Source organism: Lithobates pipiens, unplaced genomic scaffold (genome assembly GCF_037356315.1).
Source record: "Lithobates pipiens isolate NorthernLeopardFrog02 unplaced genomic scaffold, aLitPip1_a1.2 Scaffold_28, whole genome shotgun sequence".
Classification (NCBI taxonomy): domain Eukaryota; kingdom Metazoa; phylum Chordata; class Amphibia; order Anura; family Ranidae; genus Lithobates; species Lithobates pipiens.
In genome coordinates, this window is record NW_027507789.1 from 61481455 (window position 1) to 61508973 (window position 27519).

General features: G+C 41.4%; 1 protein-coding gene across 2 annotated transcripts in view; it reads left to right on the forward strand.

The window, feature by feature from the left end:
* The window catches only part of ST6GALNAC2 (ST6 N-acetylgalactosaminide alpha-2,6-sialyltransferase 2), a 122057-nt gene that overhangs the window by 87617 nt on the left and 6921 nt on the right, over nucleotides 1–27519 (forward strand). For both annotated transcript variants that reach the window (XM_077459295.1, XM_077459296.1), the window contains exons 6-9: nucleotides 11731–11893; nucleotides 14564–14702; nucleotides 15553–15656; nucleotides 22136–22219. In XM_077459295.1, the coding sequence (XP_077315421.1) occupies nucleotides 11731–11893; nucleotides 14564–14702; nucleotides 15553–15656; nucleotides 22136–22219 (490 nt within the window). The remainder of the gene's footprint in view (nucleotides 1–11730; nucleotides 11894–14563; nucleotides 14703–15552; nucleotides 15657–22135; nucleotides 22220–27519) is intronic.

A 27519-nucleotide genomic window follows, 5' to 3' on the forward strand; every position in this document is an offset into this window, starting at 1 on the left:
CTATGATTCCTATATCCTAACCGGATGTTTGAATGTGTTCAGATATCTGTCAGGGGTCTTTTAGTATGCCTAATGTATTGATGCCCACATGGGTACTGTAGAGTGTATACTATGTGCATAGTGCCACATGATATTAAAGCGGAGGTCCACCCTAAAGTGGACCTTCCGCTCATCGGAACCCTCCCCCCCTCCGGCGCCACAATTGGCACCTTTCAGGGGGGAGGGGGGTGGGGGGTGCAGATACCTGTACAGTACAGGTATCTGCACCCACTTCCGGGATAGCTCTCTGCAGAAAGGGCGTATATTACGCCCCTTTCCGCAAGTGCCTGCCCCTTTCCGCAAGTGCCCCGCTGCCTGCTGGGAAAACACACAGATCCCAGAGGCAGCGGGGACCGTCCTTATTGCGCAGCGCGGCTCGCGCATGCGCAGTAGGGAACCGGGAAATGAAGCCGAAAGGCTCAATTTCCTGATTCCCATACCCAAGATGGCAGCGGCAGCACCCGAGAGACGATCTACAGATCGGCTTCGGGTGCCGACATCGCGGGCACGCTGGACAGGTAAGTGTCACTATTTTAAAAGTCAGCAGCTGCAGTATTTGTAGCTGCTGGCTTTTAAAAAAAAAAAACGCGGAGTCCCGGCGGACTCCCGCTTTAAGTCCTGATTGCAAAATGTCTGCCCCCCTTGTGTGGAGCAGAATGTTTTTCTCCTTTTCATACTCATCCATCTTAACTTACATCCTTTACATTTTCCACACATGAAAAAACCTTTTTGATCTAAAAAAAATGTGTGTGTCCTTCTTGGAGGGTTTAAAATATTCTGCACCACACCAACTACCAAAACTAGGTGGGAGGAGTGGACCCAGTATCTGATAGTTTTGAAGAATCATCCAATGCTTTTTGACAATCCTATCTACTTCCTTGTACTGTATATTAAATCCTGTAATAAAGCACCATTGGGCCACATCCATTTTGAAATCCACTGAGGGTTTTGGTTCAAATAACTTTTCCCCTCTGTAACTCTTCAGATAACTGTTTTCAATCAGTTTCCTTAAAGAAGATTACCGTTTGTAAATGATCCCCCTCTCTCCGGCTATTCACATCCTGTAAATTAATAGGCTCCTGAATATATGTATAGGACAATTTTATGTTTTTGTTATTGATGCTCAGCTGTTGGAAAAAGTTAAACAGACTATCCTCAGTGCCCTTCCAGATTAATCATTCCCACTGGCCACCAGTGTGAATGAAAGGATTCTACAGCAAGCACCAATGTAATGAGAAGATTTACACTGACCACCAATGTAACAGACATTTAGCCTGCGTTCACATTTGTGTGTTGGGAAAGCATGCAAATTTTTTTTTCCTGACACCACAGAAATGTGCTGCCATTTAGCAGATACACAGCACTGCCATTAACTGTTAATGACACCCCATGCATCTGCTGACATGTGCATTGGCGCCATGTGATTTTGAAAAAGGTTTTGGGACTTTCTTCCATATTTGTAGCACACAGAGCAGCCCATTGAAATGAATTGCCTGCCCTATACGCGACCTATGTCTTTATCCACCCTGTCAGTACACTTGCATCCTAAAACCATTGCTAGCCTCTGCACCCCAAACCTCTCCCATCCTTTCCACTCCAATCCCCCTCTCCTTTATCTCTACCTGCCTCCTTTGCTCATCTTTGCACCCACCTTCCTTACCTCTATACATCCCCCTCCTTGCTCACCTGTTCACCCTAAACTGTAATTCCTTCTCTGCCTACCTCTGCACACACTACCCTCCCCCAGTAATTTGCTTACCTTTGCAGAACAGGCTGATGGTAGGCTTAATGTTGTAGCCAGGACTTTCAAGCATGCCCCTTTATCTCCCCAGTGGGCAGCATTCAGTATAGGTGATGGTAGATATGACCTATATACATGTGAATACTGCCTCTATTTACATATGAATGCTGCCACTCTGCCGCACACAGGGTATGCAGGTGAGTCATCTGTACACAACAATAGGGCAGAGCTGGGAAGCATTAGTAACAGAACTTCAGGACACAGCACGGGGCTAAAACCTCAAGGGACGCGGGAATTTAAACTGAGATAGTTGGCAAGTATGAGGCAACTGCTTTGCAACAATGATAGGGCCCAGGGCAGCTGCCCCTTTTGCCCTGCCTTAAAGATGACCCTGGCCACAGATGCCTGATGGCAAAATGCCCAGGAGGTTCCTACCCCCCTGGTGGAATGAGCTCTTACCCTGAAGGAAGGAGCTTTACCTTTCTGGCCATATGCCTAAATGATTGGCAAATCCAGCAGGAAATGAATGCTTTGCACACCATTTTTGAGTCCTTCTGGCAGAACAAAAAGGAATCTGAACCCTGGATCCCCGCCGATCTGTTCAGATAGACTCTGACCGCCCGTACCACATACAAGGAATGCAATTATTTTGGTTTTGTCTGCCACCTCACGTGACAAATGCAATCATACCAGCAATTTTTTTTCTAAACCAGCCAGAGTTGAGTATCCAAGGCTAACAGCTGATCTGTTGCAAGTGAACCAGGGAGACACTTGCTACCCCATTTGTATAAAATAAAGGGGCTACACTTATCCATCCTGCCGCAGGACTTCTTTAGGCAACTTGGTGCCCAATCTTCCACATCACCATGGGTTTTGTCATTCAAGGACCTTAAAGGCTGGGTACCCTTTTCAACTTGGGTTCATTCCCTTGGACCTGTACAGCATGCTGCAGGAATTAACTTAGTTCTGCAGTGCCTAGGATTCCACTACATAGGGTCCAGCACCACAAGAGTCGCATTACAGGCAAAACCTTGCTGAGCCTTCCACCTTCTTTGCGAGGCTTGGGTACCAAAATGGATCTGATAAATAAACCATCCCTTGATTCTTAAGACCCAGCTCGGGGGGCATAATATGACACTCATAGAGAGCTTAAACAAATGTGCCCATCCACCTTCAAGACACTGCCAAAACAACTGACGTACTTCCTGTAGCGGAGGGGTTAGATAGAGGGGGACTTCCTGTCTATTTTTTGGTCTGCCAGTGTCCATTCACCTATAAGTGTATAACCCAGATACTAATGTATAAAGCCTGCTCTGTGTTCCGTGATGTACTCAAATAAAATATTTTCTGCTTGTTATTTGATATGTTTCAGTAGTACCAATAAATCCTTAGTGTCTTTTAGGAAAGCCAGTCAGGTCTTTATAGATTTTAGGTAAGGAATATATAGTGTGGCTAATACTTTTTTGTTTTTTAACTTCCCTCTTTTTCATTTATTCTATCAAATTATACAGCTCTTTTTTCTATGTGATAGTAGGGTCTTTTCTCAATATTCCATAAGTATCCCCATCCCAAAGAAGCCCATTAATTTCTTGTTCATATTTCATTCGTACATCATTCGATCTACAGTGCCTTGCGAAAGTATTCGGCCCCCTTGAACTTTTCAACCTTTTGCCACATTTCAGGCTTCAAACATAAAAGATATAAAATTTTTATTTTTTGTGAAGAATCACCAACAAGTGGGACACAATTGTGAAGTGGAACGAAATCTATTGGATTTTTGAAACTTTTTTAACTAATAAAAAAATGAAAAGTGGGGCGTGCAAAATTATTCGGCCCCCTTGCGTTAATACATTGTAGCGCCACCTTTTGCTGCGATTACAGCTGCAAGTCGCTTGGGGTATGTCTCTATCAGTTTTGCACATCGAGAGACTGAAATTCTTGCCCATTCTTCCTTGCAAAACAGCTCGAGCTCAGTGAGGTTGGATGGAGAGCGTTTGTGAACAGCAGTTTTAAGCTCTTTCCACAGATTCTCGATTGGATTCAGGTCTGGATTTTGACTTGGCCATTCTAACACCTGGATACGTTTATTTGTGAACCATTCCTTTGTAGATTTTGCTGTATGTTTGGGATCATTGTCTTGTTGGAAGATAAATCTCCGTCCCAGTTTCAGGTCTTTTGCAGACTCCAACAGGTTTTCATCCAGAATGGTCCTGTATTTGGCTGCATCCATCTTCCCCTCAATTTTAACCATCTTCCCTGTCCCTGCTGAAGAAAAGCAGGCCCAAACCATGATGCTGCCACCACCATGTTTGACAGTGGGGATGGTGTGTTGAGGGTGATGAGCTGTGTTGCTTTTACGCCAAACATATCGTTTTGCATTGTGGGCAAAAAGTTTGATTTTGGTTTCATCTGAGTACCTTCTTCCACATGTTTGGTGTGTCTCCCAGGTGGCTTGTGGCAAACTTTAGACGAGACTTTTTATGGATATCTTTGAGAAATGGCTTTCTTCTTGCCACTCTTCCATAAAGGCCAGATTTGTGCAGTGTACGACTGATTGTTGTCCTATGGACAGACTCTCCCACCTCAGCTGTAGTTCTCTGCAGTTCATCCAGAGTGATCATGGGCCTCTTGGCTGCATCTCTGATCAGTCTTCTCCTTGTCTGAGCTGAAAGTTTAGAGGGACGGCCAGGTCTTGGTAGATTTGCAGTGGTCTGATACTCCTTCCATTTCAAAATGATCGCTTGCACAGTGCTCCTTGGGATGTTTAAAGCTTGGGAAATCTTTTTGTATCCAAATCCGGCTTTAAACTTCTCCTCAACAGTATTATGCACCTGCCTGGTGTGTTCCTTGGTCTTCATGATGCTCTTTGCGCTTTCAACAGAACCCTGAGACTATCACAGAGCAGGTGCATTTATACAGAGACTTGATTACACACAGGTGGATTCTATTTATCACCATCAGTCATTTAGGACAACATTGGATCATTCAGAGATCCTCGCTGAACTTCTGGAGTGAGTTTGCTGCACTGAAAGTAAAGGGGCTGAATAATTTTGCACGCACCACTTTTCAGTTTTTTATTTGCTAAAAAAGTTTAAAATATCCAATAGATTTCATTCCACTTCACAATTGTGTCCCACTTGTTGGTGATTCTTCACAAAAAATTCAAATTTTATATCTTTATGTTTGAAGTCTGAAATGTGGCAAAAGGTTGAAAAGTTCAAGGGGGCCGAATACTTTTGCAAGGCACTGTAAAATGACCACTTCCTCCCACCTATTTATCTGCCAGTCTCATTAATATGTCTTTTCTTTTTCCAGGTCTATAATACCTTACTTAAGATAACATGGATTAACGTACTTTCTAGGGCCAGAGTTTCTATTTCTTTCAGTACCATGCCTTTAAAGGCTTTCACGTAAAGATTATCACTAATCTGGGGATTTAAAATGAATTTGTTTTTCAAACCACTATCCACTCTATTTTGCGCCACCACCTCCCTCAATGTCCTCACTAACAGATTTCTCAAAAAGTACCTTTTTAGGTTTAATTTTCTAATATATTTGTGGGTGTCCACATAAACCTCAAATTTGAGTTTTTTCTGGATGCACATTTAAGACCCAAATCCAAAATGTTCAATTCCTGTTTATTTAGAGTGGCCTGGCTAAGGTTAAAGATTCTACTCCTCGCCACTTCCTCCTTTTTTTGCTCTTCTTTCTCTTACTTTCTACCTGCTCTACACCCCCTGTATTTATTTTTTCCCATGGGTGTTGCCATATTGCCTTCTTTTTCTGTCCCATCTTGGTGGTCCCCCTCCTCACCTGTTTCCCAAAAAAGGATCAAACTGATTTCTTACTGGGACTCCATAATTGTTATTAGGATATTGATTACTCTGACCAATTTCTCCTTGGGTATCTCCTGGGTTGTGGGGCTTTGGGTTTTTTTTGTGCTTCTAAAATGTGAACATTTCTCCCTCTGCTGCTTACCTTGCACCTTTTTTCCAACCAATTGTACCATCTACATCTCTCTGAGACCTCCTCTTAGAGTGTGGGGGGGGGGGAGAGAAGAGGGGGGCCTCCTTTTTTTTTTTTTTTTTTACTGTCAGCTCTTTTGTTTATATTCTGTTGTCAGAGGGGAATCTCTCATTGACAGCAGGGATGAATCATGGTTGTTAGGATGCTGGCGGGTGCCGGCTCCTTATCAACCAGCATCTCTAAGCTGGAACTGTCACATTTGGCACTGGTAGGAATACCACTGATAAATATTTCACTTCCCACTGCAGCCAGAGGTATCGCTTGCAGTAAAAAAGGGTGCAAAAAAATGTTAAATACCCCAAAGTAAAAAAAAAAATGAACAGACGCTGTATTTAATGTGCATTTTTTTGTGTAAATTGACTGCTTCTGAGATGAATACTGCAAGAGTTATTTTACCACTAGTACTCATGCAGTATTTAACAACAAAAAAACAATCTATCTATGGTCAGCCTTAGTAGTGATTGAAAATTGAAGGAAATAAACTTGGGAAACTGTAGTGTGACTGATTGATTTGTGTAAATAATAGACTTTTTACAAGATAGCATCTGGTCTATAATGCAATATGTGTTTTTTTTTTATTTTTTTTTTATTCTAACCATAATAAAGAAAAGAAATATGCATAAAATCACTACACATACTAAAAAAACAAAATGGTTTTCTTGTGTATTAAGACACACCTTTACTGTAAACAGCTTATGCAAACCATATTCAAATACAAAAATGTAATTTTCATAATTATTCAGCATTTATATATGGCTCCTGATTTATGCTGTCCAGCAAGTTAATGTGTTTTGCAAAATGTGTAAGCCCTTGTACACACGGTCGGACACTTGTGTTGCATACACACGGTCGGACAAAGTTGTCGGAAAATCTGATCGTACGTAACGTGACGACGTTATTTCGTTAAGACAGGACTACGTTCAGGCTAGTAGCCAATAGCTTTGGTCTAGGAATTTGATCTGAGCATGCGTGGCACTTTGTCCGATCGGAATTCTCTACAAACGATCAAAGTCCGATCGGATCATGTTGTCGGAAAGTTTTATAGCCCAGCTGTAAAACTTTTTCCGTCGGATATTCCGACGGAAACAGTCCGATGGAGCCCACACACAGTCGGATTATCCGACAACACGGTCCGATCGGACATTTTCCATCGGAATATCTGACCGTGTGTACAAGGGCTAAGATATCCTAGCCCTTGGTCATTTTGTTTCTGCTTTTTTGATAAATTACATTTAAATCTTTTTTTTTACATAATTTCTTTTACTTTATTGGATGCATGCTCCTTTTAGGTTACTGCAATTGTTTTGCCTACACCTAATACAAAGCACAAAGCTATATTATAGTTCTACACAATACAAACAAATACCACCGTGTTATATCACTATTGCAAATCTGTTGTGCATCAGATTACCAATGACAAACATTTCATCTAACAAATGCAAACTGAAATGTGGCACAGTGTTTTGCACTATTCGGCAACTACATGAACTAATTGAATTTCTATTGTACTGTGTCTATTATTGTTGTTATTGTGTGCTTTGTTTCCTACTAATTTTATAGTTTATTCTAGAGAAATCTGAAAATGATTAATATTTTTGAGTGAGAAGATGATCTGTGTTCCAAAATTAATATTTCCCGTAAAGCTGACCTTTAGTCATTTTTTTCATCCTTCCATCTATTAAATCTTCTGCCCTTGTTGTTTTTACTTTAAATAGTAAAACATTTTTTTCTCTGCTAGTAAATACCTTATACAGCCCACTTCCTGTTTCTTGTCTGGTAAAAAGCCTAGGCTAATGACATCATGCACAGCTCTCTCACTCTCACTCTCGTGAGAGTTTGCTGGGAAGGGAGGAGGGATGAGTCAAAATAGGGGCAATGAGAGCTGCAGATCTGGAGGTGTGCCTCTGTGTGTCTGTGTAAATCCAGGAAGTGAACAGGCAGCAGCTTCAGCTGCCCACAGTTAAAATGGCTGCAGCCAGACTCAGTGGAGGGAGATTTCTGTGGCATATTTGGCAAGTAGAGGATCATAGTGTATATAAAATAATATGAAAAGTGGTTGGAGGGAAGCTTCAGAATGGCAAAGATGTTTTTATTACAAATTATGTGAGCAGACTGCAGTTCCTCTTTAAGGTGTAAGTTTCATTTTTCAGAGAAAAAGTAAGGGTAAACTAACTCCGGACACCTTCCACATGTCACCGATCCCTACTGTACTTACCTCTGGGTTCGTCCCGCTGCCTGCCCCTCTGCAGCCGCACCAGGTGGTCCAAGAATTTGCAATTCTCGCTTTTCTCCTCTTCTCTGTCAGTGTTTCCAGAACGGTTTAAATGGATTCTGATTGGTCAGCAACGTCTCTACTTGCTAAAGAATTTCTTCACTCAGTCTTGTGATTTAAACACATCAAAACTACTATGCATAACTGTTTCCCTCTCTTATCCAGGTGTGCATTGGACAGCAAATTAACATAATCATGTTTTATTTCTGAATACCCTGGAGGTGTTTTTTTTTTTGTAAGCTTAAAGTGGTTCTAAAGGCTGTAGTTTTTTTTACCGTCACGCATTCTATACGCAAAGGTAAAAAAACCTTCTGTGTGCAGCTCTCTCCCAGCCCCCCCAGGGCTATTCTAACAAATGAATATGCTTTGATCTAAACCATTCCCATTGTAGCTCTGGCTATATGTTTAGGGTCGTTGTCCTGCTGGAAGGTGAACTTCTGCCCCAGTATCATGTCCTTTGCAGATTCTAAGCCCTTGTACACACGGTCGGAGATTCCGACGGAATGTGTCCGATCGGACCGTTTTGTCGGATATTCCGACTGTGTGTGGTCTACATCAGACTGTTTCCGTCAGAGTATCCGACGGACCAAGTTTTCCAACTTGTTGGTAAACTTTTCCGACAAAATGCTCCGATCGGACATACTCCGATCATTTGTAGAGAATTCCGATCGGACAAAGTGCCACTCATGCTCAGATCAAATTCCTACACCAAAGCTATTGGCTACTAGCATGAACGTAGTCCCGTCGTAACGAAATAACGTCATCACATTATGTACCATCGGATTTTCCGACAACTTTGTCTGACCGTGTGTATACAAAATCCGTCAGACAAAATCCGACTGATTTGGTTGTCGAAATCTCCGACCCTGTGTACAAGGGCTAACAGGTTTTTTTCTAAGATTGCCCTGTATTTGGCTCCATCCATCTTCCCATCAACTCTGACCAGCTTCCCTTTCCCTGCTGAAGAAAAGCATCCCCACAAGATGATTCTGCCACAACCATGTTTCACGGTGGGGATGGTGTGTTCAGGGTGATGTGCAGTGTTCGTTTTCCACCACATGGCATTTTGCTTTTAGGCCAAAAAGTTCAGTTTGGTCTCATCTGATATGGCTTCTCGCAAACTGCAAACGGGTCTTCTTATGGCTTTCTTCTTGCCATTCTTCCATAAAGGCAAGATTTGTGGAGTGCACGACTAATAGTTGTCCTGTGGACAGATTCTCCTAAGCTATGGCTCTCTGAAGCTTCTCCAGATTTTCCATGGGCCTCTTGGCTGCTTCTCTGATCTCTGCTCTTCTTGCCCGGCCTGTCAGTTTAGGTGGATGACCATATCTTGGTAGGTTTGCAGTTGTACCAAACTCTTTCCATTTATGGATGATGAATTGAACAGTGCTCCATGAGATGTTCAAAGCTTGTGTTTTTTAATAACCAAACCCTGCTTTAAACTTCTACCTCCCAACTTTATCCCTGATCTGTCTGGTGTGTTCCTTGGCCTTCATGATGCTGTTTGTTCACTAAGGTTCTCTAACAAACCTCCGAGGGCTTCACAGAACAGCTGTATTTATATTGAGATAAAATTACACACAGGTGGACTCTATTTACTAATTAGGTGACTTCTGAAGGTAATTGGTTCCACTAAATTTTAGTTAGGGGTATCAGAACAAAGGAGGCTGAATACAAATGCACGCCACACTTTTTAGATATTTATTTGTAAAAAAATTGAAAACCATTTATCATTTTCCTTCCACTTCACAATTATGTGCCACTTTGTGCTGGTCACATAAAATCCCACTAAAATAGATTTACATTTTTGGTTGTAACTTGACAAAATGTGGAAAATTTCAAGGGGTGTGAAGACTTTTTCAAGGCACTGTAAAGCTTTACTTTGGAAAGAATATCCAATCACATGCAAGGAAAAATAAAAAAAAAACTGAATTTTTACTTGCACATGATTGGACGACGAAAGTCAGCAAAGCTTCTGCTCATTTACTAAGCTCTGGAGCAACTGCACTTGCAGTTGCATTTAGTATATCACCCCCTCTGTGTATCTTATGGACACACAAAGCAGAGCTTGGGAATGAGCACACATAATAAGCAAGCTCTTTTGCCTGCCAAAGGATTTGTATTTCTGTCCAATTAGTACAGAGATTTACACCGATTTATCACTGAACAGTCCTGTCTGCAGAGAGATGAGCTTATTAGTCTGCTGCTTCTCCTTTTAATGTACAGTCACTGGGTGGGGAGGGCAACACATGTAATTGTTACTAAACTACAGAGGAGTCCTGCTTTTTTTTTAGTTCTGCAGTTTAGTAATGCTGACAGGTTTTATACCACCCCAGCTTATCAGTAGACATTGAAAGGACAAGCAGCAGACTAATGAGCTCATCTCTTGATTACTCTATTCTCTCCTCCTATCACCATTCACCTTGTTAGCCCTTGAGCACTGCTGACTGGTTGCTGCTCCTCCCTCCCCCAATCTGATCTCCGCTGTACAGAAAATGCAAGTGGCTGGCACTAATGCCCAGTACACATGGTTGGACTTTCCAATGGAAAATGTCTCGCTGTCGTAAATTTCGATCGCTTGTGCGCTCCATCTGACTTTTTCCATCGGAATTTCCGACACACAAAGCTTGAGAGCAGGATCTAAAATTTCCCGACAACAAAATCTGATCCTTTAAATTTGGATCGTGTGTAGACCATTCCGACGGACAAAGTGCCACGCATGCTCAGAATAAATTACAAGACAAAAGCTATTGGCTACTGGCCCATTTATAGTCCCGTCGTACATGTTCTATGTCACTACGTTCTGAACAATCGGATTTTCTGACAACTTTTTTTTTTTTTTTTCCAGAAAGTGTTTTGTTTATTCAAACAGTGATTACAAAAGCCAACAGAGGCGAAAAAGTGACACGAGTACATAAACCAAAATTGTTGTTCAGTCTTATATGAGTACAATTAATGAAACAATGCGCCTACATAGCAATAAGCTCACCTCCTAGTATTGAATGGTGTGGACTCGAGAAACAGATTGTCTCACCTATTGTGGAAAATCTTGGTATAGGGCCTCGAGTGTGCGTCCTACATAGCAAGTTAGGGAGATAAAGTGTTTTGAAGTCAGCGGAGATGGCTACGTTGAAGGCTCATGTGACAAGCTCGACATGTGAAATGGAGCGTAAATAAGTTGGCAAGGTGTATAGGGGGGGGAGAGTAGTAAGAAGACAGATCAGTTGGGAAGGAGGAGGGGAGGGGTGGAAAGAAGAGGAGGGGGGGGGGGGGAGGAGAAAAATGAAACAAATGGACAAATAAATATAAAGGGGAAAGGGGGACTAGGGGGGAGGGTGGGGAGTGTTCGTCTCTGACTCCCTTGCAGATGTGCTTATCGGATTTTCTGACAACTTTGTGCGACCGTGTGTACGTAAGACAAGTTTGGGCCAAAATCCTTCTGAAAAAATCAGAGGGATTTTGTTGTCGGAATGTCCGACCGTGTGTACAGGGCATAACTCATATGCGGGTACTTACACTGCTTGCATTAAAAAAATTAAATAATGTAATGATGTATTCATGAATACAGAGCTGAAATAATTTGTCTGGTCAAAACGAAACTCCATGTAGTTATAACAATCTTGAGTTGATCCACCATTTGCTTCTTTTATAGATGTTACCTCTACATTAAAGCTACTCAATGATTCTGCAAACAAGGGACTTTTTGACTGGCAGAGGCCAAAGGGGTGTATACGTTGTGCCGTGGTTGGAAATGGTGGAATCCTGAATGGTTCCCGCAAAGGGAAAGAGATAGATCAACATGACTATGTGTTCAGGTAAGCATGCAGCAGGAGTCAGCCCATTAAATGCATTGTGTTCAAAGTGATTGGACTGCAAAATACAAAAAAAAGGGGCACTGTGCATTCTACAGTGCCCTGCAGCTCTCATTAACTTTGGCGGGTGTTTGGTGTCATTCACAATAAATGACACCAACACATGTAACAAGCATCAATGCATGTTGAGACACGAAAGCTGTTCCGTACACCCTAGTAAGGGCCATGACCTTGCTAAGGACAGTTTATTATTCATACCTCCCAACATTTTGAGATGGTTATGAAGGACACCTACTAACAAACGTATGTAGGCTTAGGAAACACCCCCTTAAAGGAAAATTAACCCCAAAAAGGTTAATCAAATCCACAAGGGCTTTTTTTTACCACTACTATTCGTTTATATTGACTTTTAAAATGTACAAATGCAGCAATTTAGAAATTGGATGAAAGGTTTAGCACTGGCAAACACTTTTTGGAAAGATAAAAAGTACATTTTATATACAACTATATGGATCAGACCAAAATGAGGGGAAAAAAGGGACAGAGGAACATTGGTCCAAATCAGGGACAGTCCCTCGAAATCAGGGACGGTTGGGAGCTATGCTTCATTGAAGGAGTGAGGTGCAATTTGCACTCAGGCAGGGGCATGCTGTCTGCTGAGATAAACTATCAATAGTTGTTTTATCATCTGGATCTGGGTGTTATTCCTGCTTGTGTAGCTGGCCAGCAAAGTTTGTCAGCACAAGATAAAAGCCTTTCGCATTTTGGTCAGTCTTGTCTATCAGCACCTGACACTGTACTATGGTATATCAATATTACCTGTCATGAGGTCATTATTTAGGCCACCATTGTCTGTCCTCTGCTTTTCAGAACATTTGTTACCTGGATGTCATGCTAATATTTTGACCTTGGTGTTTTCTGAATCATTAACTTTGTGCTAGAAATAATAAATTCTGACAATTTTCTAATCCTCGATACAGCATGCATGCTCCAGGCTTGTGACTCAAAAGTATTGAAGCCAGTCAACTGGTATTTTAAAGATTTTCTGACAGCCCCTCATCTCATCCTGTACTAAAAATGCTGCAAAAAAAATTAGGCTCTTATTAAATAAAATCCTTCTGTTCAGTTGCCCATAACGCCAGGAAGAAGTGGAAGGTAGGTGGGAAAATAGGGATGATATTATTGAATATATATTAAAAATAAATCCACCTTCATAGGGGATGCTGTAAAGTGCAGATGCCATATAGATGGACCTTGATCTGCTCTCGGGCTGCTGTTTTTTGGATGGTCTCTCAGCGATTAGTGGAAAGCAAACCTCTGGTACAAAAGTTCAAGACACAAAATAGGTCAAATCTAAGTATTTATTGAACAAAGGCATTAAACAAAGCCAACGTGTTTCAGGGAAAATGCCTCCCCCTTCCTCAGGACTGAAACCATGGATGTAAATGAATTCACAATAAGGTACTAACTATGCCGACAGCTTGGTATAAATGTATGGATCAAGCCCTCACATAAGTTTCCTAATTGTACCTCATTGTGAATCCATTCATACCCACCATTTCAGCCCTGAGGAAGGGAGAGACATTTTCATAAAATGTCTACTTTAAAAAGGAGGCCAGCAAAGGCAACGCCCATAATTTTGGCATGGCAGGTGTACCGTAATGCCACGGACACACGATCGGACAATTCGATCGTGTGTGGGCTCCAGCAGACTTTTTCTTCCCAAAAGTCCGGCAGACTTAGAAAAAAGACTTGCTTCAAAACTGTCCGCCGGACTTGGCTTTTAGCGGACAATCCATTCGTCTGCGTGCTAGTCCGGCAGACTAAAACCAACGCTAGGGCAGCTATTGGCTGCTGGCTATGAACTTTCTTATTCTACGTCATCGCGTTTGAATCCGCCGGACTTTTGGAGTGATCGTGTGTGGCCAAGTTCATTTGCTTGAAAGTCTGGTGGACCTCAGCTGCAAAGTCCGGCAGACAATCCGCTGGACTAAGTCCGCCGGATAGTCCGATCGTGTGTACGCGGCATAAGTGTATGTGTAGTCAAAAAGTTTTTTTTGTTTACAGTAGAACAGAGAAGAGTTAAAACCTTCAGCATGTTATTTTTCTTTTTGCCTTCTGTGTACTGTAAGGGAAAATTTCCTTCATTTCTTCTCCCAGAGATGTTAGAGGAAAAGAAAGTTGGAGGAGAGCAAGGAGAATGTCCCATTTAGACAGTTGTCCCTAAAACAGGTGTCCCCATTAGTTGCCCCTGGAACAGGTGTTCTGGGGACAACTCAACATTTTGGATTTCCCCTCACTTTCTTTTTTCGGGGACAATGATCATCAGTACAAATAGAGGGGTGAATACAAACTTGAGAGAGGATCTAACCCTGGATGATAATGGAAGATGGAAGAATGAAAGAATTTAAATGAAACACTGTTTTCTTATATACACACGGACATACTGTAAATCAGGTGCATGGCTGTTATTGCAGACTTACTGGGGTTAGTGCAGTTCCTTCACAGTGTTACTTATTATAGCTCTGTGATCTTACCTGGAACTGTAATTCATTGACATGTTACATGTTTTGGAAACACTGGGATTTGCTAAAGTTTGCACTGTAATACCTGTTTATACAGCTCCTTCTGTACTGCTATCTGCAAACAGTTCTTTTTATTGTACCTTTTCAGACAGAATGGTGCTGTGATTAAAGGTTTTGAGATGGATGTTGGTACAAAGACTTCATTTTATGGCTTCACTGTCAATACCATGAAGAATTCACTGATTGGTTATTTTATGGATGGCTTTACTGAGACGCCAAAAGGAGAGGTAAGGTACACAGGTAGTTACTACTACATGGTCATTGAACCCCACTACTCAAGAGCTCTCAAAATAAGGCTCTTGTTGGCCAACCGAGCGTCAGATTTTTGTAGAAAGGGCATGTGCCAGGATCTTGTCTTGCATACTAACGGTACACAATTGTCGTGCCACAAACATGAACGTAGTGACGTGCTACGAGGACTTTCAATTTTGTGTTTGAGCATTGATTCCGGGCATGCGTGTTTGTACTTTTGACTTTTGTGTGACGGATTTGTGTACTAACCATACGAAAATCTGACATCAAACCGTTTAAAAAAAACGCTGCTTTGACAATTTTTGTCCAATTTTCAACCAACAAATGTTGGATGACAGGCTAGTGAATTTTTTGGCGGACAATGGTTTGACATAAGATTTTCGTATAGTCAGTACACAAATCCGTCACACAAAAGTACAAACGCACATGCTCGGAATCAATGCTCACCAAACACAAAATTAGCCCAAGGGGCTCAAGAGCTGAAATTCCTCGTAGTACGTCACTATGTCCATGTTTGTGGCATGACAATTGTGTACCATTAGTATGCAAGACAAGATCCTGGCACACAACCTTTAGACAAAAATCAGACGCTCCATTGGCCAACAATCGTACCGTGTGTACGAGGGTTAAGAGTTTAGGACAACAGTCTGTCAACAGACAATCCTCTGCCAACAATCATACCGCGTGTACGAGGCTTAAGTCTGACTATAATTTAGCTGCATCCTGGTATTTGCAATATTTTTGCTGTTCTATAAATATATACATGATATAGTGAGTTTTTTAAATGGTAATTGATTCCCTATTTTTGCCTACATGAAAATACAGGGACTTCGCTACATCTTCATACCTTCTCATACGAGAGATTATGTCATGCTTCGCTCCAGCATTTTAGGGATTCCTGTTCCTACTGGGGAGGACAAGGGAGATAAGTAAGTTGGTACCATTTGTATTCTATGTATAGTACAGAATTATGTCAGTACCACAAGCAGTGATGTAACATTAGCCATGGCAGAAAACAATAATGAGACACAAGAGTACGTGGCCGGCGCAGTCTCAAGATATAACGATTACAACAATTTACCTGAAAGCTTTTTATGTGATTTTTGTGGGTGCCTTAGAAGAGAAGTTACATAGTTACATGGTAGGTGAGGTTGAAAAAAATACACAAGTCCATCAAGTCCAACCTATGTGTGTGATGTCAGTATTACATTGTATATCGCTGTATGTTGCGGTCGTTCAGGTGCTTATCTAATAGTTTTTTTAAACTATCGATGCTCCCCCGCTGAGACCACCGCCTGTGGAAAAGGAATTCCACATCTGTGCTGCTCTTACGGTAAAGAACCCTAGTTTGCGGTTAAACCTCTTTTCTTCTCATTTTAATGAGTGGCCACGTATCTTGTTAAACTCCCTTCCACCAAAATTTTTTATCCCTATTGTGGGGTCACCAGTACGGTATTTATAGATTGAAATCAAATCCCCTCTCAAGCGTCTCTTCACCAGAGAGAATAAAGTTCAGTGCTCACAACCTTTCCTCATAACTAATATCCTCCAGACCCTTTATTAGCTTAGTTGCTCTTCTTTGTACTCACTCCATTTCCAGTAGATCCTTCCCGAGGACTGGTGCTCAGAACTGGACAGCATACTCTAGGTGCGGCCAGACCAGGGTCTTGTCGAGCAGGAGAATTATTGTTTTATCTCTGGAGTTTATCCCCTTTTCACTGCATGCCAATATTCTGTTTGCTTTGTTAGGCTCAGCAATGCCAAGCTGCTGCTATCATATACTAGTAAGCCCAGGTCTTTTTCCATCCTAGATTCCCCCAGAGGTTCTCCCCCCAGTGTATAGATTGCATTCATATTTTTGCCACCCAAATGCATTATTTTAAATTTTTCTACATTAAACCTCATTTGCCATGTACAGTCCCTGACAAAAGTCTTGTCACTTCTCTATTTTGTAGAAACTCTTGCTATTAACATGACTTTTAATTAATCAATTTGTGTTAGAAATAGCTCATATGAAAAGCTAAAGCCCTCCCAAATTATGTTTAATGCACTGAAATAAATTAGTTTCACTGAAAAAAGATTTATCATTTAATCAAGACAGACAGGTCAAATTTTGGCAAGACAAAAGTTTTGTCCCCTACACAGAAATTGAACAACTTTACTGAAAATCCAAAAATATGTCAGCAAATTAAGTAGTGGTGCTGTGAGATCCAAATTTAATATCTTGTATGACTTCCATGAGCTTGAAGGACAGCGTCCATGCGGTTTGGCAAGGATTCATACAATTTATTGATGAAGTCATCAGGAATAGCAAAGAAAACAGTCTTGCATGCCTCCCAGAGTTCATCAATATTCTTTGTTTTCGTCTTCCATGCTTCATCTTTTATCCTACACCACATATGCTCAATGATGTTCATGTCTGGTGACTGGGCTGGCCAATCCTGAAGCATCTTGTTCTTCTTTGCCTTAAGGAACTTTGATGTGGAGATGGAAGTATGCGATGGAGCACCATCCTGCTGCAAAATTTGGCCTTTTTTATGGTTGGGAATATAAGAGGTAGCTAAGATTTCTTGGTATTTTAGACTATTGATGTTGCCTTCCACCCTGCAGATCCCTCACACACCCCCATACTGGATGTAACCCCAGACCATGATTTTTCCTCCACCAAACTTCACTATTTTCTTGGTAAATCTCTGCTCCATGTGGGTTCCAGTAGGTCTCCTGCAATATTTGCAACGACTGTGGTGTAATTCAACAGAAGATTCATCTGAAAAATCCACCTTCTGCCACTTTTCCAGAGTCCATCCTTTTAGCAGGCTGTGGCCCTTGGCAATGTCACACGGTTTTTCAATTGTCTTTTGTTTAGTGCTGGCTTATGGGCACTGATTCGACCACGGAGGCCATTTTGAGACAGAATCCGACAAACTGTTCTGGTTGACACAGGGACTTAAGGTGACCAGGTCTCGTGGAGCTCTGCTGCAGTGGAAAATGAGCTAGCCTTGGATTTTCGAGCCAACAAACGGTCCTCTCGAGTAATAAAGAAAGAAATCTGTTGCGCTAAAAGCAAAAAAAAATTTTAAAAAATAAAACAACAGCAGCTAGCACAATATTGCTGGATACAATAAAAAACAAATGGAAGGTATTTTGCAGCGCTTTAAAAACACAATAAAGCAACAGTTCGTGTGTATAGTTAATAAATTCAAGTGTCCAATCAGGAGAGAGTCATCAAACGTCAGTCCAAAGCAAAGAAGAAAGGGACCATCACCAGCACCCGACAATATAGCCTCTTGCCATCAGTGCATAAAATAAATGCCCGTAAGGTACGATCCTTAACGATCAAATCCCAGAAATCCTCCTTGTCCCAACTCGACAGCTCAGACCAGGAATATATCCTCGGAGAACAAAATTATACTCCTCTATTTTTCATCTGATGTTTTGTCAAAAATAGAATCTCAATGGCCACATGCAAAAATTACAAAAATGATTTCAGTGCGCAGATACCATAAAAAAATCGATCTTTCTTTAATAGAAAATTCCAATGAAATTACACTCACATTTTCGTAAAGTATTAACAGCATGCAGATAAATCAACATCCAGCATTAAAATGGAAATCACTCCCGCACTCCTTCAAATGTCACCAGTCCCTCGTAGACCCGACGTTTCGTCACAACCGTGCATCATCAGGGGTGTGACTAACACTGAAAGGAGGGCTTATATAAGGAGATAATTGTTACTAACCTTGCCCAGATATTATTCCCCACATGGGGAGAAAGGCACAGATTCATTAGGAATGCCACGCTGCAACCGGTGTGCGTTCCAATATTCAAAAGACAATGTAGGGCCAGATATGGGACTTCCGGTCGGCCATGCGTTCCACCGGCCTATATGAAGAACTCTGCGTGAACCGCACATGCGCTCCGTATCATGAATAGCGCAACTACGTCCGTCGCACCCGGAAGTGACGCCATCGCGCCGCAGGATATGGAACGCACATGCGTTCCAACAGACATTAGCGGCGAGATGATGTTACCTCCAATCGTCCACGCTCGTCGTATCACCCAGTATGCCGGAACGAGCGTGGTAACAAATGCATATGCCCCTACCGATCTTTTCACATTCACTCCTTGGAAGTAAGTGAATATGATCCGTATACGGCCAATCATTACCCTCACTTACTTAGAGAGAGATTACCCCTATTAAAAAGTGAAATATATTCATCCAGAGAAAAAGAAGAAAAAACTCTGCGTAAATCTTTAAAACGTTTCTCCTAAATAATAGCATATGTAAAACTAATAAAATAAAAGCTAATTGTAATACATTAATCCCTGCAAGGATCAAAAGTATTAGGTAAAGAGGGGAAACAGTGTTCATTATTCGGAGTGGGGAGTGGTAATCCAAAAAAATTTAAATAATAATTATATTTTATACACGTAAATGTATGTATCTAAAAGGCATATTAACTATTACTGATAAATGCATTAACATCCCATTCAATATTCATACCGAATGGGGTGTAGCACTGGACCTGATAGATCCATTTTGTTTCCAACCGGGAGATTTTCCGCACCATGTTACTACCCCTCCAGTGTCCACAAAACCTATCAGTACCAATGAAGGTAGTCTTCTCAGGATTTCTATCATGTTTCAGAGCATAGTGTTTAGAAAGACTATGTTTAGAAAAACATCTTTTAAAGTTAGCTATATGTTCCTCTAATCTCACATGTAACATTTGTTTAGTTCTCCCTATGTATTGCTTTTTGGTCCTCTCGAGCAGTTGTCTTGTGGGGTCGGCCTGACCTGGCCTTGTCCAAAACGTCTCCAGTCTCTTCAAATCTTTTTTTATCCTCTGAACTTGACGCTGAGACACATTGAAGGTGTCTGCCACATCAGCAGTGGATCTGGTCTTCAGCCTCTTGATAATCAACACTTTAGTCTTTGGGTGAATCTTAGGCATGTTTGCAGAGGTCTAGTTGCAGTTGAGAAGGTCTAGTGTACTGGTGTTCTTTTTATACACACCTGAGACCTAACCGATCCATTATTAGTCACAGGTGAAACTCATATAACAAGGCGACAACACTTATGTCTTGGCAAAAATTGACATAATGGGCTTTACCAAGCTGTGAATATTAGAATACTTTTTGTCAGTTTCGTTTTGCACTGAAACATTATTACAAAAGCTGTTGGGATTAAAATGACCCATTTCTTGTAACAAAATCTTGATTAGAAATATATTTTAGCGGCACTTCAGGTCAATTTGTGCACAAGCGACAAGACTTTTGTCAGGGACTGTAGTTGCCCACCCCATTTATTTGTTCATATCTTTTTGCAAGGTTTGCACATCCTGCTGAGAAGTTATTGCCCTACTTAGCTTAGTAACGTCCACAAATACAGAGATTGAACTGTTTACCCCATCCTCTAGGTCGTTTATGAACAAAATAAATAAGATTGGTCCCAGCACAGAACCCTGGGTCCCGGTGATTTATTAATGTTAAGTTTCCCAAGTCTAATTTTAATTCTGTCCTCTGTTAACCATGGAGGTGCTTTCTGTGATGTGTCATGAGGATAAACACTGCAGTTTTGGTTACTGAAGCCCCCGACTCCCTCGTGAAGACTGAGGAGAAGAATAAATTCAATACCTTCGCCATCGCCCCGTCCTTTGTAACCAGATGTCCTTCCTCATTCTTTATGGGGCCAATATAGTCTGTCCTCCCTTTTTTACTGTTTACATACTGGGATTTTTTTTTCTCTCCTCCGTTATGTGTCTTTCATGTTCTATCTTAAAGCGGGATTCCGCTCTTTTTTTATTTTTTTCTTACCTGTCTCACTGGTGGGCGAGTGCTACCTTCGATTGGCATCCACGTCCGGCGTTTATTTGACCCCCGGCGCGACAAATCTTTTCCTCAGGATGACTTATAAAAACCTGCTCTGGCGTTTTCCATTTTAACTGTGGGCGTCTGAAGCCCACAGGCATTTACTTCCTGGTATATGATGACGTCTGGCTCCCAGCATGCTCCGCTCCATCTTGCACATGCTCAGTGAGAGCAGTGACAAGGAAAGAAAAACTCTCATTGTCCCCCATGGATTCTTGGGAAATTTCCCAGGGACCATTGCGAGGACGATAGCCACGCCTACTCCCACGGGAGGACAGCCGGAAGTCAGCTGAAACATTTGAAATAAAAGGTAAGTAAATAATATTTTTTTTTTCAGGGTTCGTTTAGGTAAGTATGCTATCTGTTGATTTTAATAACATGAACTTTCATTTTTAGGTACCAAACCACTTTAACTGCCCTAATTGTACCCTTACATTTCTTGTTGCATTCTTTATAAATTCTGAATACTGATGATGATCCCTCAACCTCGTATTTTTTGAAGGCCTTCTTCTTTGCTTTTATATGCATTTTTACATTGGAGTTAAGCCATCCAGGTCTTTTGTTTATTACCCAATGGGATGCATTGGCTAATACCCTTATTTAATATGCTCTTAAAGAACACCCATCTCTCCTCGGTGTTCTTTGTTCCTAAGATTTTATGCCAATTCATGCCTTCTAACAAGGTTCGTAGTTTAGGGAAGTTGGCTCTTTTGAAATTCAGTGTCTTTGTATTCCCCTTATGTTTCCTATTTGTGAGATTTATACTGAAGCCAATTGACCTGTGATTGCTGTTTCCTAAATTTCCCCGTATTTCCACATCCGTGATCAGGTCTGTATTGTTGGTAATTAGTAGAACCAGTACCGCTTTATTTCTAGTTGGTGCGTCTACCATTAAATTGCCCTGCAAGACATTTATGAACTGGCGAGCCTTAGACGAATGCGTGGTTCCCTCCACCCAGTCTATGTCTGGATAATTAAAATCCCCCATTATGAAGTATGGAGTTTAAAAAAAACATTTATACACACCTAGGTGGATAAAGCTTCATTCCGATGCTTCATCTGTCCCCTGCCAGCCCCGCAGTGAGAACTGAGTTATTAAACACTGGTGATCGCTCAGTTCTCCCCTCTGCTCTGAGCAGAGAGCTGTGACTATCAGATTCCAGCTCTCTGCTCTGCCCCTCCAGTGCTCACTGGAGCACTGGGCTGTGGACAGGGTGGGGGTGCCTGGCTCACCGGATCATTGAGAGGCTGAGCCAGCTGCCAGTCCAGGCATCTAGGTGGCTCTTGACAACTTTTCAGAGTCTGCACTGACCCTGTAATGTTAGCTGACAGTGGGGTTTAGCTCTTTTATGGGAACACTGACGGCATTTAAAATTTGCCAGAAGAATATACTTAACGAGGACAGAGACAGCATTCAGACCTTGAAAGTTCTAACCCTTCCTTGTTCTATCCAATATAAGGAAAACATTTTGACTGGTGGTGGGCTTTATGTTGAAATGGCAAAACCAACAAGGTTTTTTTCCTTCCCTCTATTCAGGCCTTCTGTTTACTATGGCCCTGAAGCAACTCCCAAGAAGTTTAAACTCCTACACCCCGAATTTCTGCAGTATACCCGAGATAAGTAAGTTTATACCTTTTCTCTTTCCATTCTCTTTAATGTAACATTGTTTTTAAAATAGTACCAAAAGCATTGTAATACTTGTGCTGTTTGTTCTTTGGCTCTTCTGTAATTTTAAATTGGCTGATGGGGTTGTTCTATGTAACAAAAATAAAATTTGGAAGTGGCACTAAAACATTTTCTTAAAGCAAATCTATGCTGGTCTCATACCAGACATTGATACCCATTAGCAGATATCTTCAGGTGCCCGCATGCAGGAAAATCCTATTCTCAGAGCTCCCCTAAAAATTCTGGAAAATTAAATTTTACCTTAAAATTTGGCACACTGCTACTAGTGTATTCCTATTGGCCCATCACTATGATGGACTCACTATCAAATAACACAATTACACTATCGTACGGCATGAGACTTTTGAGGCACAACATTCATTTTACTGTTAAAAGTATTTTATTGGTTTATATCCATTTAAAAAAAACTGTATATCAATATAAACACGTATTGCACAACAATTCCAAGTACATCATAATAAAATACAACCTGTAAAAAAATCCAGTATTGGTAATTTGTTTCATAGATTAGTCTTTACGGCTCAACGCCTTTCCTGGACATCGTCTTCTTCGCCAGGAGCCATCAAAACAGACTTTGAAATATAATGCAATCTCAATGAAATAATAATCGTCAAAAATCACATTAACCACTTCCCAACCGGCGCACCATGATGTACGTCGGCAGAATGGCGTACAAGTCATTGGAGCAGAGATCAGTGTTCACTAACACACAGCCACAGCCCCCCACAGTTAGTAACACGCCCCTAGGACACACTTAACCCCTACACTGCCAGTGTCATTTACACAGGAATCAGTGCATTTGTATAGCACTGATTGCTGTATAAATGACAATGGTCCCAAAAATGTGTCAAAAATGTCCGATGTGTCCGTCATAATGTCGCAATCACAATAAAAATCGCTGATCGCTGCCATTACTAGTAAAAAAAAAAATATTAATAAAAATGCCATAAAACTATCCCCTATTTTGTAAACGCTATAAATTTTTTTACCAAAACTATGTAGAAGAATATGTATCGGCCTAAACTGAGGGGAAAAAAATGTTTTTTTTATATATTTTTGGGGGATATTTATTATAGCAAAAGGTAAAAAAGAATGCATTTTTTTTCAAAATTGACGCTCTTTTTTTTGTTTATAGCGCAAAAAATAAAAACCACAGAGGTGATCAAATACCACCAAAAGAAAGCTCTATTTGTGGGAAAAAAAGGACGTCAATTTTGTTGAATGTGCTGAATTGCAAAAAGTGGTCTGGTCTTAAGCCAGCAAAATGGTCCGGTCTGAAAGTGGTTAACAATACACACATTAGAGGGCCTTGTGCCCACATACTAAAGGAGACCAAATAACAAGGGTAAAGAGGAGGGATATACCACACCTTATACCCCCCAGGAGGGCATGGGGGAACCCCCACATACACATTGACGCTGATGTACCCAACTCCTGCCTCCCCTCCCCCCTCAATAAATGCTTGGGTATAATATTATTTACAGGTTAAATGTCTTGAGAGGAATAATAACCTTCTAAGTGTAATAATTACTTAATTTACCTTATTTTTAAGGCAAAAAAAAATTAAGGCAGCTGATTAGTCAGATTGTGACTGGATACAAATAATCCAAAATACAGGCAAAGATTTCTATAAAAAGTAGGCATGTATTAATATACCAGGAGCATATATAATAAATAGATGCATGAAAAGATTAATTATTATTAAGTGTCTCATATTATCATTACCTGATGTAGGTTATGTCATATATGCCATACAAGATGGCTGTATCCAAAAGAATGTTTTGAAGGTATCTCCAAAGGCTTTTAAAGTGGAGGGCCACCCTAAAAAAAAAAATACATTAAAAATGAAAAAAAAATCATTAAAAAAAAAATGAAGAAAATTTTTTTTTTAACTTACCAGAAATGCCTGTTGCTAGGCACATCATCCTAATCTGCCTCTTCCTCCTCCGCGGAGATCTTCTTTCTTCTCTCCTCCGTGCGGCGTCTTCTGGGTAATGGGTCGCTCTGTGTTCTGGGAACTGTTTGTCCCAGAACACAGCGCGCCCCATTCACAAAGCGCTGCGCCACTCGCGCATGCGCAGTAGGAAACGGGCAGTGAAGCCACAAGGCTCCACTGCCTGCATCCCTTAGTTGAAATGGCGGCGCCGAGGGACGGGTCAGCCTCGGGCGGCCGACATCGCGGGTGCCTTGGACAGGTAAGTGTGTTTATTAAGTCAGCAGCTACAGTGTTTGCAGCTGCTGACTTTTAATTTATTTATTTTTTAAACCGGCCCTCCTCTTTAAGCCTCAAATGCTTTTACTCCCCTCTAAAGCCTCATACACACGATTGGATTTTCCACAGACAAAACCTCAGACTTTTGTCCAAAGGTGTGTGCCTGGATTTTGTCTTGCATGCAAACACCAAGCGATTGTCGGTCAACAAACACGAATGTAGTTATATAGTTACTAAGGTTGAATAAAGACACCAGTCCATCTAGTTCAACCTGAGTGAGTGTCTACAATTGTTCCTATCTCTGTACATTGTACACTCACATTGGTCCCTACCCTCAAGGAGCCCACAATCCAAGGTCCCCATTTATATACTAGGGCCAGTTTTTGGACAGAAGCCAATTAACCTACCTGCATGTCTTTGGAGTGATGGAGGAAACCCACGCAGGCACAGGGAGAACATGCAAACTCCAGGCAGGTAGTGTTGTGGTTGGGATTCGAAACAGCGACCCTTCTTACTGCTAACCACTACACCACTGTGCTGCTGTGATGTACTCCATGGCTTTTCAGCTGTTTAGCACCACCCTTTGGGCTCCTTCTGCTAATTTCGTGTTAGTAGAAATTTGGTGAGTGTTGATTCATGCTTTTGATTTTGCACTTTTCATTTAGCACTTTTCAGTTGGTTTCTGAACGACTGTTCATCAACCAGACATGTTGCGGAATCAGAGGAGATAACGTGTTATTTATTATTGGCCTTGGAGTTATTGCTTTAATCCAAGTCCAGTCCAGGAACAGGAGGAGGAGTTCTTGGACCAAAAATTGGTTGCTTTATTAACCACTTGACCACTGGGCACTTAAACCCCCTTCCTAACCAGACCAATTTTCAGCTTTTGGTGCTCTCACACTTTGAATGACAATTACTCAGTCATGCAACACTGTACCCATATGAAATGTTTGTCCTTTTTTTCACACAAATAGAGCTTCCTTTTGGTGGTATTTAATCACCAATGAGTTTTTTATTTTTTGCGCTATAAATCAAAAAAGACAGAAAATTCGGTAAAAAAAAAAAATTGTTAAAATTTATTCCAGAGTATTGGCAGACTATTGGCAAGTATAGGCACAGTATTGGCAAGTATTGGCAGAGTATTGCACAGTGTTGCAGAGTATTGGCAGAGTATTGCACAGTGATGCAGAGTATTGCACAGTGATGCAGAGTATTGCACAGTGATGCAGAGTATTGTCACTGAGCAGCGGTGTGGGCACTACACATCCAGCCCACAGCGCTGCTGCCATCTCTCCCCCTCTCTCCTCTCAGAGAGGGGAGGGAGGAACTGGAATCATGACGGGACGCCGGTTTGTTTACAAGTAATTGCTCCATCATTTGACAGAGCGGTCACGTGGTAAACGGCCGCTATCAGTGGCCGTTTACCATGATGCGCCATGTCCTCTGGACCCGGCGGTCACGGATGTTCCCGGGTGCGCACCCCAGGGAGTAAGATTCTGTGAGGACATCCCACGGATATCCACTCAGAATAAGCCGACCACGCTGTAGTCTTCTTTCAGCTATGGCCCGGTCAGCATGTGGTTAATCATGACCAATTATGTCATATGCCTTTGCTGCAGAAGCTCCAGGAGAATAATCCAAATGATTTTTGGAATTATCTCCGGATGACAGACCCCTGCTTTCACCAACTCTTGGCATTGTTGACCCCCTATATTAAGAAGCAGGATACATGCATGAGGCTTTTATTTAATTTTTTGGTTGAATAATAATGGTTTGATTTGTTATATTTTTGGATGTATAGAATGCACTTTTTGGTTAAGTTCTATTGGCAGATAGCATGGCTAATTTTATTTGTTTTCTTTTTTTAGTGCACAATAAAAAAAATTGTGGAGAATAATACTTGGCTATGTGTTTTACTTCAAATGACAGTTTAGGAGTAGGCAGTTACATAAAAAAAAAACATAATAAAATAAAATTAACAAGGGACACCAACATAATTGTATCTTTGATCTTAAAAACTATGGGATAATGGTGTTGTGGTAACTTGCCCAAAAAAAAAAAAAAAAAAGCATAATAATATTATTTTTGATATCACTAGAAAAAAAAGCCTTTGAAAATTAATTTGTAATAACTCCAAAAGTATCACCAGCCAATCAGCTTCATTACTATCCCATTAAAGAAGAAGAGAATGTGCTCTGCATTTTCGAGATTTCATAATTTGCCACGTCATGAATGTTAAAAGGGAAGTAAACCCTTCCAAACAACTTGGACCTATAGGTAAGCCTAGATTAAGGCTTACCTGTAGGTCCAAGCAATATCTCCTAAACCTATATGGTTTAGGAGATATTTGCCCGAAAATGGGCACCGCTGTCTACGGCGCATGCGCCGTAGACAGCGGCGCGCAGGCGCACTAAATGCGGCAAATCCAAGAATGGATTTGCCAAATTTGTCGACTCCCGTGCACATGCGCGGGAGTGACGTCATCGCGGCTTCGCCGTATGACAGCAACGGAGCTGCGAGGCGCGACTCCCGTGCGCATGCGCGGGAGTGACGTCATCGCGGTTGCGCCGCTGTCATTGGTCGGAGCTGCGAGACGCTACCAGCAAGATGGACGCGGCGGACTACAGGGATCAGCGGCGACTTCGCTGGCTCCTGTGTCAGGTAAGTGACACATAATGAGCTACTATGCGATGCATAGTAGTCCATTATGCTTTACCTTTGCAGGGAAAAAAAGAGGAAGTAAACCCATCAGGGTTTACTTCCTCTTTAATTCTCCATTACGAATGCTAGTTTACAAGATTGACCGTTTCTGGCTCCTCCTTGTATGTATTTACGGAGTCTGTTAAGCCGCGTAGACACAATCAGATTTTCTGACGGGAAATGTGTGATGACAGGCTGTTGGAGGAAAATCTGACTATTTGTACGTTCCATCGGACAATTGTCAGATTTCCCGTGGACAAATGTTGGGGGAAAAAAAAAAATCATCATGCATTTCATTAAAGATGGAAATAACATTTACAGT